This window comes from Gigantopelta aegis, chromosome 10 (genome assembly GCF_016097555.1).
Source record: "Gigantopelta aegis isolate Gae_Host chromosome 10, Gae_host_genome, whole genome shotgun sequence".
Lineage (NCBI taxonomy): Eukaryota > Metazoa > Mollusca > Gastropoda > Neomphalida > Peltospiridae > Gigantopelta > Gigantopelta aegis.
The window spans coordinates 5,007,740-5,032,357 of NC_054708.1; the positions used below are offsets into that span (position 1 = coordinate 5,007,740).

Consider the following 24,618-nt stretch of genomic DNA (forward strand, 5'->3'; position numbering starts at 1 on the left):
TGTTTATATCAGTCTCAACCACTACCCACTGAGACCAGTATAATCATGTAACATATTCCCATGTTTATATCAGTCTCAACCACTATCCATTGAAGCCAGTATAATCATGTAACATATTCCCATGTTTATATCAGTCTCAACCACTACCCACTGAGACCAGTATAATCATGTAAATTATTCCCATGTTTATATCAGTCTCAACCACTACCCACTGAGACCAGTATAATCATATAAAATATTCCCATATTTATATCAGTCTCAACCACTGCCCACTGAGACCAGTATAATCATGTAACATATTCCCATGTTTATATCAGTCTCAACCACTGCCCACTGAGACCAGTATAATCATGTAACATATTCCCATGTTTATATCAGTCACAACCACTGCCCACTGAGGCCAGTATAATCATGTAACATATTCCCATGTTTATATCAGTCTCAACCACTACCCACTGAGACCAGTATAATCATGTACATTATTCCCATGTTTATATCAGTCTCAACCACTACTCACTGAGACCAGTATAATCATGTAAAATATTCCCATATTTATATCAGTCTCAACCACTGCCCACTGAGACCAGTATAATCATGTAACATATTCCCATGTTTATATCAGTCACAACCACTGCCCACTGAGGCCAGTATAATCATGTAACATATTCCCATGTTTATATCAGTCTCAACCACTGCCCACTGAGACCAGTATAATCATGTAACATATTCCCATGTTTATATCAGTCACAACCACTGCCCACTGAGGCCAGTATAATCATGTAACATATTCCCATGTTTATATCAGTCTCAACCACTGCCCACTGAGACCAGTATAATCATGTAACATATTCCCATGTTTATATCAGTCACAACCAATGCCCACTGAGGCCAGTATAATCATGTAACATATTCCCATGTTTATATCAGTCTCAACCACTGCCCACTGAGACCAGTATAATCATGTAACATATTCCCATGTTTATATCAGTCACAACCACTGCCCACTGAGGCCAGTATAATCATGTAACATATTCCCATGTTTATATCAGTCTCAACCACTGCCCACTGAGACCAGTATAATCATGTAACATATTCCCATGTTTATATCAGTCTCAACCACTGCCCACTGAGACCAGTATAATCATGTAACATATTCCCATGTTTATATCAGTCTCAATCACTGCCCACTGAGACCAGTATAATCATGTAACATATTCCCATGTTTATATCAGTCTCAACCACTGCCCACTGAGACCAGTATAATCATGTAACATATTCCCATGTTTATATCAGTCTCAACCACTGCCCACTGAGGCCAGTATAATCATGTAACATATTCCCATGTTTATATCAGTCACAACCACTGCCCACTGAGGCCAGTATAATCATGTAACATATTCCCATGTTTATATCAGTCTCAACCACTGCCCACTGAGACCAGTATAATCATGTAACATATTCCCATGTTTATATCAGTCTCAACCACTGCCCACTGAGACCAGTATAATCATGTAACATATTCCCATGTTTATATCAGTCTCAACCACTGCCCACTGAGACCAGTATAATCATGTAACATATTCCCATGTTTATATCAGTCTCAACCACTGCCCACTGAGACCAGTATAATCATGTAACATATTCCCATGTTTATATCAGTCTCAACCACTGCCCACTGAGACCAGTATAATCATGTAACATATTCTATTCCCATGTTTATATCAGTCACAACCACTGCCCACTGAGGCTAGTATAATCATGTAACATATTCCCATGTTTATATCAGTCACAACCACTGCCCACTGAGACCAGTATAATCATGTAACATATTCCCATGTTTATATCAGTCTCAACCACTACCCATTGAAGCCAGTATAATCATGTAACATATTCCCATGTTTATATCAGTCTCAACCACTGCCCACTGAGACCAGTATAATCATGTAACATATTCACATGTTTATATCAGTCTCAACCACTGCCCACTGAGACCAGTATAATCATGTAACATATTCCCATGTTTATATCAGTCTCAACCACTGCCCACTGAGACCAGTATAATCATGTAATCAAAGTAAGGTTGGAGAACTTTGTCCTTCTCCCACATAGCACATGACATAATTGTTAAAAAACTGCTAGTAAATGCCATGTCATATTAAATAGTGAGCATAATTTATTTAAACCGTTATGTCATGTGACCCTGTGATTTCCTGGTATTTTATTTTTATTTTTACGTCAATTTCTAACAGTGGTTAAAAAAAAAAAAAAAAAAAAAAATTGAAACAATACAGTGTTAATTAAAACAAATTAAAACGGTGCTTACTGAAATAATTTGCCCATAAAACATACATTAATAAGGTCTGGTCTTAAGTATTTATAAATTTATGAGAAATTCCATTTTCACAGCTCGTAGCATCTACAGTGATTTTAAAATGTATTTTGTGATGTTAATACAATTAATACATTACCTTCATCATTCGTGTTCATGAACTGACCTTCATCTACAGTAGTTGTCGCTGTCGTAAACCCACCATCCAAGTCCTCCCAGTAGGGCGTAGTTGTTGGCATAGTGGTAGGTTCAGTTGTGGCATAATTGGTTAATGTTCCTCCACCAAACATTCTGAACAGGTTCAAGATCATATCAGGTGTTATTGTAATGTTTATTCCACTAACTGTGATGACAAACTTGAATTTTCCATGAACTATGTCATCCATTAATCTGTAAATGTCTGAACCTAATGTGCACTTGGTGAAGTTTTCTGGAAATAAAATAGTTTAAAATAATACATCACCCTAGAAAAACAATGAAAATGATACCTTGTCTCAAAAAAATATATTTCAGGAAATCAAATTATTAAAGTGTTGCATCATCCTAGAAAAAACAGTTAAAAATGAAAGTTAAAGTTTCGGTTAACAACACCACTAGAGCACACTGATTTATTAATCATTGGCTAGTGGATATCAAACATGTGGTAATTTTAACACAGTCTTAGAGAAGAAACCTGCTACATTTTTCCATTAGTAGCAACAGATATTTTATATGCATGGCATGTGCTTAAGAGGTCGTATATATACTAGCTGTAGATCCTAAAATTAATGCAATCATAATATTAACGCGAAAAATGCGAGCTTGTGTTATTCACATTAACAATACGATGCATTTATTTTTATGTTTTGTTTATGTGTCCCATGCAGGGGTGGGGAAAAGCCCTTTTTTTCCTAGTCTGGGACCGAATGTCGATCTCGGAGACCAAATTTTTTTAAATGTGTGTTTGCCGGTCCCATATTTGTCATTCTTGTTGGTCCGAAGCACCTGTCCATTTCTATTATTGGAACAAATTCCTATCCGTCAAATGGACCGGCCTGCCCACACATCGGTATCTTGTGCATGGATTTAAAATAAATAAATAAATAAATAAATAAATAGTGGCCAATATGACTGGTGTTTCAAGCGTCTGTGATTTTAAAGTCTGCAATAAGTCAGAGCTACAGTAATATCAATCAACTGCCACTAGGCTAGATATTTGTCAAAGCCGCTGAGCTGGTCATGAGATTAAACAAATGTTAACAATAACACCATTCTTGGTGAGAAAGCTATCGAAATATTACACTCCAATTAAAACAAAGGACCCCGAGCTTGCAATGGGTTACAACCAACACCTGTCAACACCTGTCAACACCTGTGTATCGAGCTCTGTCAGGTCGACTGTCCGAGTCCGAGGCAAGAGGCTTTTGTAAAATGCAAACTGCTTGAAATAGCATAAAATATACTAAAATAATCTAAAAGTGTATTTATTGGTGACTGTTTGATGTAATGTATCAATAATTATAAAGGACTTTAAAATTAAAAAAAGGTTTCCACCTTTTTTGTTACAAGTGGGAGTGAGCTGACTTGCTACACCAGCTATCTCTAGAGCCAGTAGAGGTCAAATGTCATCCAAACAGCAACAATGTCATTAATTGTTTTGTCTAAATATTGCTAGCTCAAGCTGTCGAATTCTTCAACGGAACCTAAGAGATGGGTGTGCCTCAAGATAGCATCCTGTCAGTAACCTTATTTTCTGTGAAAATTTACAGCATTACCCAGTGTTTAAAACCTGGTGTTGATAGCTCATTATATGTCGATGATGTTCAGATTTGCTACAGGTCGTCCTGTATGAGTATCACTAAATGTCAGTTGGAGCTTTGTTTGAATAAACTTCATCAATGGGCAACTGACAATGGATTTCAATTCTCAAAAGTCAAATACTGTCTCTATCTGCCAGAAAAGAGGTCACTATTTAGATCCTCAGTTGGTTTTGGACAAAAATCCAGTTCCAAACTTCTTGGGGTTATTTTTAACAGGAGGCTATCTTTTCTTCCTCATTTACAATATGTTAAAAAGAAGGGCTTAAAGGCCTTCAATATTTTAAAAGTTATTGGCAAGAATGAATGGGGAACAGATCAAAAGGTTATATTAACTTTCCATACCTGGTTGCTCATTGCTCTCTAGCCTGCGCTGACACACAACCCCGGTGAACCCTTCCCGACAGTGACAGAGGCGGGGGTGTGACCCCATGAGGTCACCGACACAGGATCCTCCATTGAGACAAATAGCATCAGAGTATGCAGCCCCACACAGAGCCTGGGCGACCGGTGACACAGAGGGGCCTGAAGTGACAAGAAGTAGATGTAAACACTCAAATAACAAGAACTTTATTCTTCAAGTTACAAGTAGTATATGTAAACACTGAAATAGATGTAAACACTCAAATAGCAAGAACCTTATTGTTGAAGTGACAAGTAGTAGATGTTAACACTCAAATAACAAGAACCTTATCATTGAAGTGACAAGTAGTAGATGTTAACACTCAAATAGCAAGAACCTTATTCTTCAAGTGACAAGAAGTAGATGTTAACACTCAAATAACAAGAACCTTATCGTTGAAGTGACAAGTAGTAGATGTTAACACTCAAATAACAAGAACCTTATCATTGAAGTGACAAGTAGTAGATGTTAACACTCAAATAACAAGAACCTTATCGTTGAAGTGACAAGTAGTAGATGTTAACACTCAAATAACAAGAACCTTATCACTGAAGTGACAAGTAGTAGATGTTAACACTCAAATAACAAGAACCTTATCATTGAAGTGACAAGTAGTAGATGTTAACACTCAAATAGCAAGAACCGTATCGTTGAAGTGACAAGTAGTAGATGTTAACACTCAAATAACAAGAACCTTATTGTTGAAGTGACAAGTACATGTAGTAGATGTTAACACTCAAATAACAAGAACCTTATTGTTGAAGTGACAAGTAGTAGATGTTAACACTCAAATAACAAGAACCGTATCATTGAAGTGACAAGTAGATGTTAACACTCAAATAACAAGAACCTTATCGTTGAAGTGACAAGTAGTAGATGTTAACACTCAAATAACAAGAACCTTATTGTTGAAGTGACAAGTAGTAGAAGTTAACACTCAAATAACAAGAACCTTATCATTGAAGTGACAAGTAGTAGATGTTAACACTCAAATAACAAGAACCTTATCGTTGAAGTGACAAGTAGTAGATGTTAACACTCAAATAACAAGAACCGTATCATTGAAGTGACAAGTAGTAGATGTTAACACTCAAATAACAAGAACCTTATTGTTGAAGTGACAAGTACATGTAGTAGATGTTAACACTCAAATAACAAGAACCTTATCGTTGAAGTGACAAGTAGTAGATGTTAACACTCAAATAACAAGAACCTTATCGTTGAAGTGACAAGTAGTAGATGTTAACACTCAAATAACAAGAACCTTATCATTGAAGTGACAAGTAGTAGATGTTAACACTCAAATAACAAGAACCTTATCGTTGAAGTGACAAGTAGTAGATGTTAACACTCAAATAACAAGAACCTTATCATTGAATTACAACTAATATTGGTGAAAAGGCTGGCTCATTTTGCCCAAATATCTCAATCATTGTTGCCTGAATATCTCTATAGTTTTTGCCCGATTTTGAGGATTTTCTCCATCACCAAGGGTGCAGCTGTCCCCTTCCGCCCCCGTTCCCTGTCTCATACACAGATGACAAACTAAACAAAATCATACATAAAATACCTGTACAAGCGGGATAACCCATGGGATCAGGAACACGTTGTGTTAACTGCATCCCCTCACTGTTCATGCAGTAACAAGCTGTGGTATTCATGCTATAGATGTTCACGTTGCACTGCATGGGTGCGTAATCCCCATTCTCCAAACATTTCATATTCGGAATGAAATCTGATCCGAAAGTGCCACGAAGCATGGTCCGAACAATTTGGGCTGCATTTGGAATTAATGGTACAGTATATGTTCCATTCAGAATGTTGATGGCCGTTTGGTAGAGGTCACTCTGACGCTGGCATTTTGTTGTAGCTACAGAAACAGAGAAAATGTGTATTACAGATACAATGTACAAGATTGACTCAATATATTATAACACCATTTCTTACACAGCAAAGCAATTTTTTTCTTTTATTCAAATGTAATTTTCAGAGAAGTGTGACTGAACTCTGCAACAAACCTCACTCACCACAAATTAGACCCTCTGCTCCCCAAAATAAATTCCCGTGCATGCACCTGTGGTGAGAACATCATTCGTTAGTTATCATATCACTTGATTGTTTTATCAATTTAAAGGAAAACCAATTGGCTGCTACTTGATGATGACCCAGTCACCACAGCCATATTATCCAATGAAATAAGCACTAATAAAATTGAAATTGAAACTGTGATGTATAGGTTAACTACAGGCACAAGTGCAATAAATACGTTTTTGTTAAAACAGATGTTTAAATTTCTATTCAAACAAATTTTTGAGGATATGTAAGAACTAGAATACTACACTCGTGACTATTAAACACCATTTATTTTACAACTCATTGCTTAAAAGTCTTTCCAACTCACTTTCACTCCTTAGATAAACGTTTTGAAATAACCCATATGATAAATGGTATCTAACAGCTTCTCAAGTAATATTTTCAATTAACCAATGTAAAATGCAAACACACCTATTATTACAAATTGTTGGCTTATTATTAACACAGGTCACTTTGTACAAGGCTAGATAATTTCATATGGTATTATTAAAGGTGGCTACTTAAGCATGTCTGACTGTACATCAAAGAGCAAATAAAATCTATCCGATAATGTGCAGTACTATCAACTTATGATCACCAGGAAGTGCAGTATATTGTGTTATTATCCCTGCATTGATAATAAATGTTGAACTCACCATATCTATGCCATAATGTGCAGTACTATCAACTTATGATCACCAGGAAGTGCAGTATATTGTGTTATTATCCCTGCATTGATAATAAATGTTGAACTCACCATATCTATGCCATAATGTGCAGTACTATTAACTTATGATCACCAGGAAGTGCAGTATATTGTGTTATTATCCCTGCACTGATAATAAATGTTGAACTCACCATATCTATGCCATAATGTGCAGTACTATTAACTTATGATCACCAGGAAGTGCAGTATATTGTGTTATTATACCTGCATTGATAATAAATGTTGAACTCACCATATCTATGCCATAATGTGCAGTACTATTAACTTATGATCACCAGGAAGTGCAGTATATTGTGTTATTATCCCTGCATTGATAATAAATGTTGAACTCACCATATCTATCCCATAATATGCAGTACTATTAATGTATGAACACAACATGCTATCTGATCACTAGGTGTCTTGTTATGTTGCCACTGCTATATTAAAAGTCTGTTTTGTTTAACAACACCATTAGAGCACATTAATTTATTAATTATCAACTATTGGATGTCAAACATTTGGTAATTTGACATATAGTCTTAGAGAGGAAACCTGCTACATGTTTCCATTAGTAGCAAGGGATCTTTTGTATGCACCATCCCAGACAGGATAGCCCATACCATGTCAATTGATCTACTAGTTGTGATGTCACTGGTATGATGACAAACATCGAACTCACCGTATCCGTCAAGTTCACAGAAGGCTCCCCGTTTGCCAGACGGACATTCGCAGAGTCTTCCATCCATGATATCGCCCACACATTTGCTGCCGTAATACGCACACACATCTACCGGCAACATGTCACAGATAGATTCTGAAATACACAACACAAGCACTGTCAGTATAATATATATATATATAGGTTAGAGAGGGCCTCATGGGAGACCAGTCACTATGTACTGAATGTGTTTACACCCTCTAAAAATAAAGAATCATACTATTATTATTATTATTATGATTATTATGATGATGATTATTATTATTAAGCAGTATTACAGTATAGAACATGCCCAAAAGCAATTTTTTTATAGTTAACACTTTTAAATTTTTATATACGAGCTTGTAGCCACATGGGAAAACCTACAACTTGGTAAATATATATATTTTAAAGGGACAGGTACACATAATAACCTCAAAGAACTAAATTTCTGGTACTGGCTCTCTATCTTACATGTACTTGTATCTTGTAAAAATAAAGCGTCAATGATGTTACATTCTCAAGATCAAAGCTAACAAAGTCAATCTTTGAGCCATGTATACAGTTTCTGGCTTCAAGCTAAGTACATGTAATAGGTTCTGCATGTGAACGCTTATTTATAAATTGAACATGATAATTTTTGACGTTCATGCAAGTATATGAAGCACAAAACCAGTTTACTATACACTGTATGCAAGGTGCATACAGTGTGTATAGTAAAGTGGTTCTGTAAAATAGATTGGGTACATCACTGATAAGTGGGTGCACTATTAAATAAATAAACAGCTATTGACCCATAATCTACACATAGCTCAACTTGGATATAAGATTCTTTGTTGCTGCTGTATAGGTGGTGATTATCCTTCCCAGGCCAACTCACTGGTCATGCCAATGATATGGCCTGAGAGGGACATGCCTGAAACCATAGGGGTAAAGGGGCACGTTAATAAAGTGCAAGTCAAGTGGCATTCAATGTCTTTTTCCACTCTCTAGACCAAAATAACTGAATATGTCTGAAAATGTGCTGATGTCTTGTATATATATAAATATATATATATATATATATATATATATATATATATATATATATATATATATATATATATATATATTTATAAAAAAAACATGTGTCACTAAGACTAAATACTCAACTATTTGTATCACAGATAGCCCCCTTGTACAGTGTTTAAACATGTGTTACTATACTGAATATTCTACTCTTTGTATCACAGACAGCCCCCTTGTACAGTGTTTAAACATGTGTTACTGATACTGAATACTCTACTCTTTATATCACAGATAGCCCCCTTGTACAGTGTTTAAACATGTGTCACTGAGACCAAATACTCAACTCTTTGTATCACAGATAGCCCCCTTGTAATTATCCATGCACTTGCAGTAAGATCCACTGTCCACTGTTTCGACACATTCTCCATACAAACACTTGCTGTACATACATGGTCCAGTATAATTCAGAGCTGAAATAAAACACAATCTTAATTATGTCAGTGTGAAAATTTGTTTTATCAAACCACCAAATTTAAAGTGAATCAAAGTCTGTGCTATGGAAATGGTGGGTTGTAATAGGAAATTAATAGTGCCTCATTATAGAACTACATGTATATAAATATTGTGGAAAGTACAACTGTTCAGGCTATAAGATTAAAGAACACGACAAGTATGGCATCACAGGGAGTCAGATACATGCACAGCCAATTGTGCAGGGGAGGGTATGGACTTTGGCAAGCAAAGTTTTTAGGGGGTGGGTGTGTTGGATTATGCTCCACCAAAAAATACACTGGAAAAAAAGAAAATTCAGTTGAAGCAGGGGGGATTTTGATCTTGAAGACCCCACTTCTGCACATGTGCCTGGGGAAAATAGAGAATAACTAGACAATGATAAGGGGGCTCATCATAATTGGCCAATAGAAAGTTTGTTTTGTTTAATGACACCACTAGAGCACTTTGATTAATTAATCATCGGCTATTAGATGTCTGACACTTGGTAATTCTGACTTGTTGTCAACAGAGGAAACCCGCTACGTTTTTCCTAATGCAGCAAGGGATCTTTTATATGCACTTTCCCACAGACAAGAAAGCACATACCACAGCCTTTGATACACCAGTCGTGGTGAACTGGCTGGAACGAGAAATAGCCCAATGGGTCCACCGACGGGGAGACAATCCTAGACGGACCGCGCATCAAGCGAGCGCTTAACCACTGGGCTACATCCCACCCCTTCGGCTAATAGAAACAGTGGTTTCAGGATAAAAGACAAAAAAGTTATATTTTAAGTTAGAAGTCCCATTTTAGTCTAGCAGACCAAAGCCATATATTACTGTGGCCTAATTCCAGCTTCACTGTCTTCACCTGTTAGTTTTGATCCTATCCTGTATGGTTATACTTGTATTTACTGGTGGGTGGACAAGGAAACAAAAGATTGATGTAAAAGTCTTACCAACACAGGTTTCTTGTGGCGTACATTCACCATTTGTACAGACATCTCGCTTTATGCAGCGTTCAGAATTAGGATCACACTAAAGAAAAGCAAACATTTCTTAATGCACTGATCAGAGTTAGGATCACACTAAATAATTAGCATCACAAATACATTGTATAATGCACTGATCAGAGTTAGGATCACACTAAATAATTAGCATCACAAATACATTGTATAATGCACTGATCAGAGTTAGGATCACACTAAATAATTAGCATCACAAATACACTGTATAATGCAAACCTACTTTCTGTGTTTGACAGATTCAGTTTACTATCAGTTGTTATTATTTACACCTAAACATTAAATGTTAAAATATTATGTCGTCATTTGTTTATTTATTTTGTACTACATGCATAATGGCTACTTATTGTTAAAGTGGATCTGTGACATACATTAATTCTTAGAATGTGCTTAACAGAACAATATATAGCTCTGAAAGGCCACTTTAAAAAAAAAAAATTAAAATTCTTCTCTTTTTTTTTAATGACACCACTAGAGCACATTGATTTATTAACTGAAAGGCCACTTATTCAAAGGTTTATATAATTATTTACTGCTGCATTTAATTTAACATTTTAATGTTAAAATAAACCACTCAAATTTACATTAATCTTCCAAATTTATTAAAGGTAAGATGTAATAAGATCAAATGAAAATATCATAACACTGATTGAAATAATTTTACTTTTATCAAACTTACACCACAAGGAACATTTTCACAGTGTTCACCGAAACCATAGGAGCAGTTACACCTTGGCTTTCCCATGTGTGTGACATAACACTGGAATCCATACATACACATGAACCCACTGCAAACATTCTCTGTGAAAAGAGGAAATTTATTATTACAGGCACAGCAGGGGGGGGAGAGCTTTAGGATTTAGGCTTTAGCCCCCACCCAATAATTCTGAATCAAAAATATTATTGGTAGTTAATCTTATTATTGGTAGCCCACCTGCCCCCAAATGTATGCCTGCTTCCACTGTGCCTATATTATACAAACTTTTAAATATGAAACTAAAATTTCATGTTTGCTGTTGAGTTGTCAGTGTTTTCATAGGCCTAATATAAAGAAATTATTGATTAAAATGTATTTTAATTCTATTACATATGATAATTGATAGGATTAGGTCAACAAGTTATTTAATAACTGACCACAATGATTTTGTGGTTCATGCATCTAAAAGCATGAACCGAAAATGATGTGCACACTGTAATACTATATCAGCTTTCAAACTCTTATTATTTGAATTAAGTGATCACCAAATGTCATTTAGCAAATGATGTCATTTTGATAAGCAACATCATCGGCTGATCTTAGCTCTGTGCATTTCCATGACTTGTTTGGTTATGCTGAAAGGAATTGTAAATGTTTTGTTTTCAATTTATATCTTACGAATGTGTAGAATATGTCAAGCAAGCAAAGGGAACCATTTCTGTTTCTTCAACAACTGCAGAACAGTTCTTTGAGAGTTAAAGTTTGTTTTGTTTAAGGAAACCACTAGAGCACATTGATTATTAATCATCAGCTATTGGATGTCAAACATTTGGTCATTCTGACATATAGTCTCAGAGAGGAAACCCACTATATTTTTCCATTAGTAGCAAGGGATCTTTTATAGGCACCATCCCACAGACAGGACAGCACACACTATGGCCTTTGATATGAGTTGTGGTGCACTGGCTGAAATGAGAAACGCCAGTGGGCTAAACCCTGCTTTCTTTGAGACATGCTCACATGAAATTTCCTTCATTTCATTGACCACCAAGTAACATCCTTAAACAATGACGTTTTCCAATGATACATTATGTCTACTCTGCTATAGTTTATTCCATTAAAATACTGGATAAAACAATTGTACCATTATGCTCGGCTAAGACTACCAACTGCCAACAGAAAGGTGGCCAACCCGATGGTTGTGTTGTAATTTCCCCAACTCCCAACTTATGACAGGTGCACTCAGATTAACAACTAATGGGTTATACAATGAGAACCAAACTGTAAGAGTCAACTAGACAGTTATAAAAGTTGTGAGAGCAGAAGTGGAGTTGGCTAACTAAATATAGTTGCCTGTTTTAATCTGAAAGTTGCAGAAAAGTAGTGCGAGAGGCTTGATGTTGGGTTTTTTCATATATTTTTTCACTGAGATATGTACACAAAACAGTAAGCAACATTCTGCTATTCAGTAAAATATACATAAAGAAGAATATTTAAAAATCAGCTTATAATGACCTTTTCCTACATTTTACACAATTTGTATTCCTTTCGTTTATTTTTTACAGACTATTTAAATAATTTCATTTTAATGAAGCTATAATTCTCCCGTGTCTCACTATGTGACCAATATTTAAAGAATACATTATAATTATGAACGGTACAACACGGCAAAAGAAAAGAGAAATTCATAATGTTACCATCACAACTCTTTCCTGTGAAAGTAGGCTGACAAACACACTCATATGTTCCATTGGATGAAAGCTTACAGCCACCATTCACACAAGAATGTTGACTTGACCGGCAGTCATCTAAAAATAGACAGATATGTACAATTTATCTGGTTCCAAACAAGGAAGGAAGAAATGTTTTATTTTAAGATTATAGTCAACACATTTTTATTGATGGTTATGCAGCACTGGGCACATGGTTATGGACTATACACAGATAATGAGAGAGGAGACCCCTTGCCATCACATCATGGGTTACTCTTTTCTGTGAGACCGGCCTCGGTGGCATCGTGGTTAGGCCATCGGTCTACAGGCTGGTAGGTACTGGGTTCAGATCCCAGTCGAGGCATGGGATTTTTAACCCAGATACTGACTCCAAACCCAAGGCTCAATGGGTAAACCACTTGCACCGACCAGTGATCCATAACTGGTTCAACATGGTTTGTGCTAATCGGAAAGAGTAGCCCATGAAGTGATGACAGCAGGTTTCCTCTCAAAAATCTGTGTGGTTCTTAACCATATGTCTGACGCCATATAACCATAAATAAAATGTGTTGAGTGCGTCATTAAATAAAACATTTCTTTCTTTCTTTTCTGTGAGCTGCAAGGGATCTTTTATATGCACTATCCAACAGCATGGTGCATACCACAGCCTTCGATACACCAGTTCAGGAACACAGGCTGGAAAATGAGAAATAGTCCAATAAGCCTGCCCATGAGTTTGTGTGTGTGTGTGTGTGTGTGTGTGTGTGTGTGTGTGTGTGTGTGTGTGTGTGTGTGTGTGTGTGTGTGTGTGTGTGCATGCGTGTTTCAAAGCAAAGACAACATACAAAGAGTTTATCTGGTTCAAAACAAAAATAATATATATGTATGAAGAGTTTATCTGGTTCAAAACAAAAACAACATACATGTATGAAGAGTTTATCTGGTTCAAAACAAAAACAACATACATGTATGAAGAGTTTATCTGGTTTGAAACAAAAACAACATACATGTATGAAGAGTTTATCTGGTTCGAAACAAAACAACTCATGAATAATTTATCTTGTTAACACTGATAACCTAGCTGCAACAAACGTGATGACTGAATGCTTGAATTTAAGTGCTGAATATAGTGTTGTACAGCTCAGTAACATACATGTGTGTTGCTAGTCCATGTTAAATACTTAACAGACACATCTATGTATAAGTAAAAGACAGAATTAAAGTAGATATGTTGAGAATTTTTAATGATAATCATAACTAACCGTACTAAACAAACAATTAAAGTAAACTCATTGGGATTAATTCTGATAATCTTAACTAACCATGTGGCAATACAGAATAGTTGATTCCAAAGAAATTCACAGTGATGTTGTCCAGAGCTTTGGCTGTTGACAGTACAGAGTCCTGATCAATGACATCAGTGAAGTGTGCCGTATAGTATGCCACGACAGATCCTGGTCTGAAATTGTACAAGTATTCACAAATATCATTTTAATATCATATCTATATGATTTATTAATTACTGACTATTTGAATGACAAACATTTAATAATCCTGACATATAGTTTCAAAAAAACCCACTACATATTTTTTATAAGCAACAAGGGACCATTTATATGTACATTCCGACAGTCAGGTCAACACATGACATGGCCTTTAGTATACAAGTCATGGTCATGATGGGAAAATAGACCGGCCTCGGTGGTGTCGTGGTTAAGCCATCAGACTACAGGCTGGTAGGTACTGGATTTGATCCCAGTCAAGGCATGGGATTTTTAATCCAGATACCGACTCCAAACCCTGAGTGAGTGCTCCACAAGGCTCAATGGGTAGGTGTAAACCACTTGCACTGATCAGTAATCCATAACTGGGTCAACAAAGGCTATGGTTTGTGCTATCCTGCCTGTCATAAAAACATAGCCTATGTGGTGACAGTGGGTTTCCTCTAAAAAAAAACAGTGTCAGAATGACCATATCTTTGACGTCCAATAGCCGATGATAAGATAAAAAATCAATGTGCTCTAGTGGCGTCGTTAAATAAAACAAACTTTACTTTTGATGGGAAAATAAGCAATCAAAGAATGGGTCCACCGAGGGATTCATTCCAATGAACCAAGTATCCCAGATGAGTTGGGATCCTAGATCTCCCTCCCCCTCTCCCCCCCCCCCCCCCCCAGCACAAAACATACATCAGCTATTGCATATCAAATGGGGGTGGGGGGCAGGGGAATCTAAATAGCATTACTTAAAAATGTAACTTGTTGAACACACTTTAACAAGAGAATTAAATGTACAGATGTTTCAGTAAATTTTCACCATTTACCTGAAGCTGGTTATTTCAACTCTGTCAAAATTAGGAACACTGGCGAAAACTTGTCGTAACTGAAAGAGCACAATTATAATATAAATTTTTCTATGTACAATTAAGTGTGTTTGTGTGTGTGTATGTGTGTCTGTGTGTGTGAGTGTGTGTCTGAGTGTGTGTGTATGTGGTGTATGTGAGTGTATGTGTGTGTGTCTGAGTGTGTGTGTGTGTGTTTGTCTGTGGTGTGTGTGTGTGTGTGTGTCTGTGTATGTGTGTCTGTGTATGTGTCTATGTGTCTGTGAGTGTGTCTGTGAGTATGTGTGTCTGTGAGTGTGTGTGTTTGTGTGTGTGCATGCATGTGTGTGTGTCTGTATGTCTGTGTGTGTAAGTGTGTGTGTGTGTGTCTCTGTGTGTGTGTATGTGTATGTGTGTGTGTGTCTGTGTATGTGTGTGTATGTTTGTGTGTGTGTATGTGTGTGTGTCTGTCAGTGTATGTGTATGTGTGTCTGTATGTGTGTGTGTGTGTGTGTATGTGTGTGTGTGTGTGTGTGTGTTTGGCAGTAATCAAATGGAGTTTGTAAAAACTGGTATATTTAACACAGGTGGCCGTTCAATACAGGTAAGTTTGTACTATATTAGATGGATTGGGAATATCAAAAATGTGTCCTCTTAGAAAAGGTGGCTGCTCAATACAGGTGGCCACAAGTGCAGGTTTGACTGTACACTGATACACATTTGAATCTGTCTTGACTGAAAACTCACTTGCCCAACTTGTTACCCAATTTGTTAAAAATAACAGGCTAAAATTCCATCAGTTCAGAATAGTGTAACCTGCAACAGTACTTAAAATGCACGCTACATGTGCATATTGTCAGTTTTTACAGTTTTGATTCCTCATAAAATTCTGTATTACGATTTAATATACTCCAACTTGTATATTAGCAAATGGTTTAGACAGAAAAGAGAGAGAATAATAATTTTAAAAAAAAGCATTTTGAGATAAGTGCTAAAGCAATACACGTCCACTACCTGACCCAACAATTTTTCGTATCTCCTAAATTCAAGGGCCAAACATCTGTGAAAAGTGGGTAAATCACCAGGAAAGTTAAACTTGATCAGTAACATTACATGATAAAGCTATATACAAAATGTCACCTCAATATTTTCAGATACTGCAAAACAAAAGTCAGGGAAACAAATTTTTATAGTTCCTAAGTTCAAGAGCAATAACTCTGTCAAAATGGGTACATTGCTGTGAAAGTTAAACTTCATCTGTAACACTACATGATCAGATAAAGCTATATACAAAATTTCAGTTCAATATCTCATTGCCTTCTATAAAACAATTTTCACATTGCCTAAGTTGAAGGGCAATAACTGTCAAAAATGAGTAAATCGCTATGAAAGTCTGTAACAGTACATGATAAAGCTATACACAAAATTTCAACTCAGTATCTCAAGGCCTTCTGCAAAAACATGTGGGACAAATGGACGGACAGATGGGCAGACAGACAGGATGGAGATGAAACCTAGTCCCCTCCAGTTGGACCAGTAGGAGACTAATAACAAGAGGCTCCTGGGCCTAAATGGATAATGCATTTAGAAGGATGTGTACAGCTGTAAATGTCACAGAACACCAGTATGGAAATAGCCATGTGTTCATCAACAGGGGGTAGGCAACAATTTGTGGCAGTTATTGCTATTGTAGCCACCACCTACTTTTTATGATTTCAGTTATACACCTACATGTAGGTGCATTCAGAAAATATAGCCACCTATTTTAAAAGATAATGATCACCCTGATTTTAATGCATATTTACTTGTGACTCCAGGGTGGTTTTCATAATCTGGTGATCTGACAGCTCTCGGAACGACTCCCGCCAGGGCATGTTAATCTTCAAATCAGATCGGAATTTACGGTATGCTGAAAGAAAAAGATAATAACCATGACATAACAATGACAAAATGAAAATCTAATAGCTGAATCTGAAGGTAACTACAATTAAATGACAAAGCCAAAGCTTATACCACTAATACGATCTGAAGATCATACACCACAAAATGAAATAGCTGTAATACAAATTGCAATATCTTATTATCTTAATGATAAAATGTAGTAAGCATAACATGCTCATGTTAAAGTTTGTTTTGTTTAACAACACTACTAGAGCAAACTGATTATTTAATCATCAGCTATCGACAACTGCAGAACAGTTCTTTGAGAGTTAAAGTTTGTTTTGTTTAAGGACACCACTAGAGCACATTGATTAATTAATCATCAGCTATTGGATGTCAAACAATTGGTAATTCTGACACAGTCATCACAGGAAACCTGCTACATTTTCCATTAGCAGCAAGGGATCTTTTATATGCACTTTTCCACAGACAGGAAAATACATAACATGGCCTTTGAACAGTTGTGGTGCACTGGTTGGAACAAGAAAAGATCCTGCAACACAGACACCCCAGGCAAGAACTCAATTGACTGAGCTAACTCCTGACCCTTTTGACCAATGAGTGACAAATGTAACAGCCATCACCTACCAGCCTAATCAGTTCATTTCATTTTCCTTTCAACTTATTTCTGTGCTTATATCCAGTTAAGGTTTAAGCATGCTGTCCTGGGCACACACCTCAACTATCTGTCCAGGACAGTGAGTTAGTTGTTAGTGGTTAGCGAGAGAGAAGAGGGTGCAGTGGTCTTACATCTACCCATTCAGCTGTGAACCCTGTACCTACCAGCCTTATGTCTGATGGCCTAACCACGACACCACCAAGGCCAGTCCAGCCTAACCACGACACCACCAAGGCCAGTCCAGTATAATCACAACACCACCGAGGCCGGTCCAGTGTAATCACAACACCACCGAGGCCGGTCCAGTGTAATCACAACACCACCGAGGCCGGTCCAGTGTAACCACAACACCACCGAGGCCGGTCCAGTGTAATCACAACACCACCGAGGCCGGTCCAGTGTAATCACAACACCACCGAGGCCGGTCCAGTGTAATCACAACACCACCGAGGCCGGTCCAGTGTAATCACAACACCACCGAGGCCGGTCCAGTGTAATCACAACACCACCGAGGCCGGTCCAGTGTAATCACAACACCACCGAGGCCGGTCCAGTGTAATCACAACACCACCGAGGCCGGTCCAGTGTAATCACAACACCACCGAGGCCGGTCCAGTGTAATCACAACACCACCGAGGCCGGTCCAGTGTAATCACAACACCACCGAGGCCGGTCCAGTGTAATCACAACACCACCGAGGCCGGTCCAGTGTAATCACAACACCACCGAGGCCGGTCCAGTGTAATCACAACACCACCGAGGCCGGTCCAGTGTAATCACAACACCACCGAGGCCGGTCCAGTATAATCACAACACCACCGAGGCCGGTACTTTCCCATAGATAGGATAGCATACATAGAGGATAATAAACGAGTTACCAGTTATTATCAAATTTATGAGTGAAATTGCATTTCAGTTGTCACTCACTAAATCTCGTGACAACTGAAAATTATTTCACTCGGGACATAAATTTGATAATAACTGGTACCGAGTTTGTTATTCTATTTATTACCTCAGCTATTTTTTCTCTAAAAACCTTTATTTTCCACGCACATGCACAAAGGCCAACCTGTATAGAAACGATGTAAACCACTTTATCTCGCCTTCATGTAAAATTCATTAATCTGATTGGTTGTTTGCCGTTGGACAAATCCCTTATACCCCTGTGGGCGGAGCCAAATTCTCTTATACCCCGTCTGTAATTTCCAACAGTTTCCAGCCACCCCAGTTAATGCTAAAGCAATAATTAGATCATAAATAACATTGATATTAATTAATATCTGTTTCAAACAATTTCGTATTACAAACATTTGAAGTTAAAAACTTGTTTATCGATGGAACTATTTTTTGTCACTGGCAAGTGGTTTCGTTCGCGTCCGCGTGGTACAGCTCCGTTAATAAATTATTAACAATTATTGTCTGGCGTTATTTTGATTATTTGGCTATATGGCTTAACATGTCGGCAAGATAAATTCATTGTAGAAGCATCTCTCGGGGTATATGGCTTTTTATGTACCCTCTGTGTGCTCTTTTACCCCCTCGCCTTCGGCTCGAGGTAAAAAAACACACAGAGGGTATATAAAAAGCCATATACCCCTCGTGATGCTTCTACAACTTATATTACGCACTGTTCTGAGAATTACTGTAACGTTGTAATTTAATCATGTTCATAGATAATTTTCAAAAACACAAGTTCTGTTTATTCTGCTTCAAAATCTATAATGAATTGCATTAAAATGATATTTTGTTATAGATTTGACACCCAAAACAGAGAGCCATAAACGCAAACTCTTTAAACTACATGACGTCATTTTGTGTTTGTCAAATCGTGATGACGTCATATTTAGTACCGACAAAGTCATTGGTTTGTAAATGTCAAATTGTCCAATAGTATTGCTCGTTAGACCAATGCAGAATATTTCTCACTGAGAAAATATGGAAAATATTTTCCCTGTTATGAGTGACCACTGGGGTAATAAATGTATATATTATAAGACTGCATCATGTGTGGTCATGTGAGATACAAAAAGTATACCGAAGGTGGTGGAAATGTTTGCTGAGTTCCTGTGTCGAAATTTCCACCACCGAGGGTGTACTTTTTCTATTCCACAAGACTGCATATGATGGAGTCTTTTTCTCTCATCCATTAGATGAATAAATAATTATTTTACACGAAACGACAAAGATGGCTAAAAAAGTCACTTCTTTATTTGACCGTTTTATGAAAAATAAAATGCACCATCATATTTGCCATTTCAGTTTCATCAATTTAACACTACAAATTAACAAGATAGCTTTTATAATGAAGGTTTTAATAACAAAATGTTGATTTAAAACTGTTGCAAGATGACCAAGTCATATTAATATGATGTCATATACATGTATTACCAACGATGTCAAGTGCTAGCTCTGGGTAAGCAAAACAATTCACCAAATTCTATTAAACTTCAAAACTTGCACAAATTGTCAGTTATTTTCTAAAAATATGTCATTTATTACATGTAATTATTTCACAAAAATAAAATAAAATTTGCCAACTGCTTTCAAAATTCAAAATTGGTGAATTTGGTAAGTGCCAGAGCTAGCCTTGGGTGTAATACTCCCCATGTTAAATGCAATGAATTTGGTAAGTGCCAGAGATAGCCTTGGATGTAATACTCCCCATGTTAAATGCAATGAATTTGGTAAGTGCCAGAGATAACCTTGGATGTAATACTACCCATGTTAAATGCAATGAATTTGGTAAGTGCCAGAGATAACCTTGGATGTAATACTGCCCATGTTAAATGCAATGAATTTGGTAAGTGCCAGAGATAACCTTGGATGTAATACTGCCCATGTTAAATGCAATGAATTTGGTAAGTGCCAGAGATAACCTTGGATGTAATACTGCCCATGTTAAATGCAATGAATTTGGTAAGTGCCAGAGATAACCTTGGATGTAATACTACCCATGTGAAATGCAATGAATTTGGTAAGTGCCAGAGATAACCTTGGATGTAATACTGCCCATGTTAAATGCAATGAATTTGGTAAGTGCCAGAGATAACCTTGGATGTAATACTGCCCATGTTAAATGCAATGAATTTGGTAAGTGCCAGAGATAACCTTGGATGTAATACTACCCATGTTAAATGCAATGAATTTGGTAAGTGCCAGAGATACATGTAACCTTGGACGTAATACTACCCATGTTAAATGCAATGAATTTGGTAAGTGCCAGAGATAACCTTGGATGTAATACTACCCATGTTAAATGCAATTAATTTGGTAAGTGCCAGAGATAACCTTGGATGTAATACTACCCATGTTAAATGCAATGAATTTGGTAAGTGCCAGAGATAATCTTGGATGTAATACTGCCCATGTTAAATGCAGTGATTTCATAGCCAATACAAGACAAGATTTAGTCCGTATGGGTTCACGTTATGGTCCTTATGGAATGGGCCTGCAGTCTTGCATAGCCAGGGATGGGAGAAATATATGTATATATACAAATCATGTGGCACTGACTGGGATGGGAAAACCCCTGACAGAACTTACAACCCATTACAGCACAGACTCTGTGAGCCACTTCTTATTTTAAAACTTGGTTTTCATCAACACAAATGGCTACAACCACAGACTTACTGTCAACATCCTCACGGACACTGTACTGACATGTTTTTCCGAAGAAGCTATCTGGACAGTAGCAAGAACTCCCATAGCAGCTGCCTCCATTTTCGCACAGCGTTTCTTGGCAATTTATGGCTTCGAGCAAGAAAAATAAAACAAATAACAAAGTATAATTATTACTGTTCCTCAAAATATTTTGTAAATGGTTTTCTAAAGTAATTTAAAATGTGTATTTTAACTGTTTGCATGTGCTACTCTCAGTGTATTTTAAAATGTGTATTTTAACTGTTTGCATGTGCTACTCTCAGTGTAATTTAAAATGTGTATTTTAACTGTTTGCATGTGATACTCTCAGTGTATTTTAACATGTGTATTTTAACTGTTTGCATGTGCTACTCTCAGTGTAATTTATAATGTGTATTTTAACTGTTTGCATGTGCTACTCTCAGAAGAATTCAAACTAAGGAATCACTCATTAATACGATCCTACACCTTATGCTTTTCAGTTACTAGACATCAGTAGCTTGGATTTTTTTTTTAATTTACAAGAAAATAAAAATAAAAATAATTGTAATTAAAAACTAAACTCAATTTGTTTATAAGCAGCCATTCTCATATAATATGTAATATTAACATACTTAATCACTATTATCGTCTTATGACTGCCTATATGGTGTTGGAATGTTTTTCGGAAAATATACAATTATGTTCTAACAGTTGATTTTGACCATGAAATCTTTCTAATTTGGTACACTGTAATATGTACACTGGAACCAGGCTGCATGTGCAGGGGGAGGGTTTTGGGGGTCGAATCCACCCATTCCCCCACCCAAGCAAAAAAACAGCTGTTGGTAATGACCCTTAATATTATTATTGTGTTTACTTACCGGTGAAATTGCTTGTCAGTAGGCAACCGTAGCCATAAAAGGAAGCTTTACAGGCGCATCTACCCTGCAAGCACTGTCCTCCATTGTAGCAGTCCAAATTGCTCTCACAGACTGAAAAACAAAAACAAAACAATAAGGAATAGTGGATGGATGGATGAATGGATGCATCGAGAACTGAGTAGGACTGAAAGAACTAAGGATTAGTATGGAAGAACTAAGGATTAGGAAGGAAGAACTAAGGATTAGGAAGGAAGAACTAAGGATTAGGATGGAAGAACTAAGGATTAGGATGGAAGAACTAAGGATTAGGATGGAAGAACTAAGGATTAGGAAGGAAGAACTAAGGATTAGGAAGGAAGAACTATGGAAAGAAGGATGTAAGAAAGGAAGGGAAAATGTCCTTTCAGTGTATACAATATTTATACCACTCCTGAATGTATGCAAAGTTGTTGTGTTGTTTGTGTGTCTTTTAATGCCTTCCAAGACAGCATCCCAGAACATAACATTGACTTTATAATGAGTGAAGATACAAAGCAGGAAAGCAAAATGAAATGAAGCAGTATATAGTGAGATTAAACAAAACGAAATGAAGCAGTATATAGTGAGATTAAACAAAACAAAATGAAGCAGTATATAGTGAGATTAAACAAAACGAAATGAAGCAGTATATAGTGAGATTAAACAAAACGAAATGAAGCAGTATATAGTGAGATTAAACAAAAAGAAATGAAGCAGTACATAGTGAGATTAAACAAAACGAATTGAAGCAGTACATAGTGAGATTAAACAAAACAAAATGAAGCAGTATATAGTGAGATTAAACAAAACGAAATGAAGCAGTATATAGTGAGATTAAACAAAACGAAATGAAGCAGTACATAGTGAGATTAAACAAAAAGAAATGAAGCAGTACATAGTGAGATTAAACAAAACGAATTGAAGCAGTACATAGTGAGATTAAACAAAACGAATTGAAGCAGTATATAGTGAGATTAAACAAAACGAAATGAAGCAGTACATAGTGAGATTAAACAAAACGAATTGAAGCAGTACATAGTGAGATTAAACAAAAAGAAATGAAGCAGTACATAGTGAGATTAAACAGAAAGGGGAAAAAATAAAGCTCAGGATGAAATTATTTTTATAGATTTTTAAGAAAGAATCTGGATCATTCAGAATCCATACTTTTTAATTCCCATCAACTTCTTAAAACAATATTTTGTTCAGGTTCACTCATTTGGTAAAATGTAAAAAAAAGCAGATGTAGCACTTTCTTGGAGATTTCAAAAAGAAATTATTACCATGGTTTACCGGAAATTGCTCACTCATTTGGTAAAATGTAAAAAAACCCAGATGCAGCACTTTCTTGGAGATTTCAAAAAGAAATTATTACCATAGTTTACCGGAAATTGGCCCATGTCTTTGAATAAGCCCCACTCGAAATTAAGCCATTATACACACCTATATATATGAACAGCTTCGCCCTAATGAGCTATGCCATTCATACAGTGTGTATTAAAGCAGTTCTGTGCTTCATACTTGCATGAAAAAATATATATATATTACATTCAATTAATAAATGAGAATTCTTCCCTAGACATGAAAAATACTGTGAACATTTGTTACCTGATATATCCGTTAAGGCTTGTTCACATCGATCTCCATAATACTTCTTATAGCATTGGCATTTACCATTATCACATGACCCTCCATTCATGCAATCCATTGAAGAGTTGCAACCCTTTTCTGAAAAAAGAACAAACAGAAACAAGTCACACTCCTGTTAAAAATTTCACCCTTTCAACATCAAAGACAAGAGACTTGGCCGTACAAAACAGACCTAGCTCCAGCCCTCTCTAAATATTAGTTAGCACTTGCAAACCAAACATTATAATTAAATTTCCGTCACATTCATTACCACATACCATCATCCCATTGGTCCAGACGTAGCAACGGGAGTTTGTTCAATTCTTGATGAACGTAAAAGAGAGAGAAAAATCCCTATTTGAAAAGGTTTTCCTGGAAGCAACCAACTTTTTTCTTATTTCACATAATCTCTTATCTTCAGTGGTTTCTACAAATATTTTACCTAGTTTCAAATCAGATCATTCACCAGTTACACTAAAATTAAAAATAAATTGAAACAGGAAAAGGTTTTTGGAAATTTAATAACTCATTATTACAAGATCAAAAGTATGTACAGATAGTCAAAGAAACCATTAAAGAAACTCTTGATCAATATAAAGATGAAGGCAATTCTAATGAACATGATCAAAATGTAGAATAATTTGTTAT

General features: G+C 36.4%; 1 protein-coding gene across 1 annotated transcript in view; it reads right to left on the reverse strand.

Annotated features, from left to right (window-relative positions):
* Positions 1–24,618, reverse strand: part of LOC121382891 (neurogenic locus notch homolog protein 2-like) — a 62,535-nt gene that overhangs the window by 13,808 nt on the left and 24,109 nt on the right. The window contains exons 15-28 of the mRNA XM_041512572.1: positions 23,950–24,069; positions 22,324–22,434; positions 21,452–21,571; positions 17,067–17,170; positions 15,265–15,323; positions 14,264–14,400; positions 12,927–13,037; positions 11,212–11,333; positions 10,467–10,545; positions 9,360–9,485; positions 7,990–8,124; positions 6,099–6,398; positions 4,471–4,650; positions 2,469–2,759 (exon numbers count right to left, since the gene is read on the reverse strand). Of these exons, the coding sequence (XP_041368506.1) occupies positions 2,469–2,759; positions 4,471–4,650; positions 6,099–6,398; positions 7,990–8,124; positions 9,360–9,485; positions 10,467–10,545; positions 11,212–11,333; positions 12,927–13,037; positions 14,264–14,400; positions 15,265–15,323; positions 17,067–17,170; positions 21,452–21,571; positions 22,324–22,434; positions 23,950–24,069 (1,995 nt within the window). The remainder of the gene's footprint in view (positions 1–2,468; positions 2,760–4,470; positions 4,651–6,098; positions 6,399–7,989; positions 8,125–9,359; positions 9,486–10,466; positions 10,546–11,211; positions 11,334–12,926; positions 13,038–14,263; positions 14,401–15,264; positions 15,324–17,066; positions 17,171–21,451; positions 21,572–22,323; positions 22,435–23,949; positions 24,070–24,618) is intronic.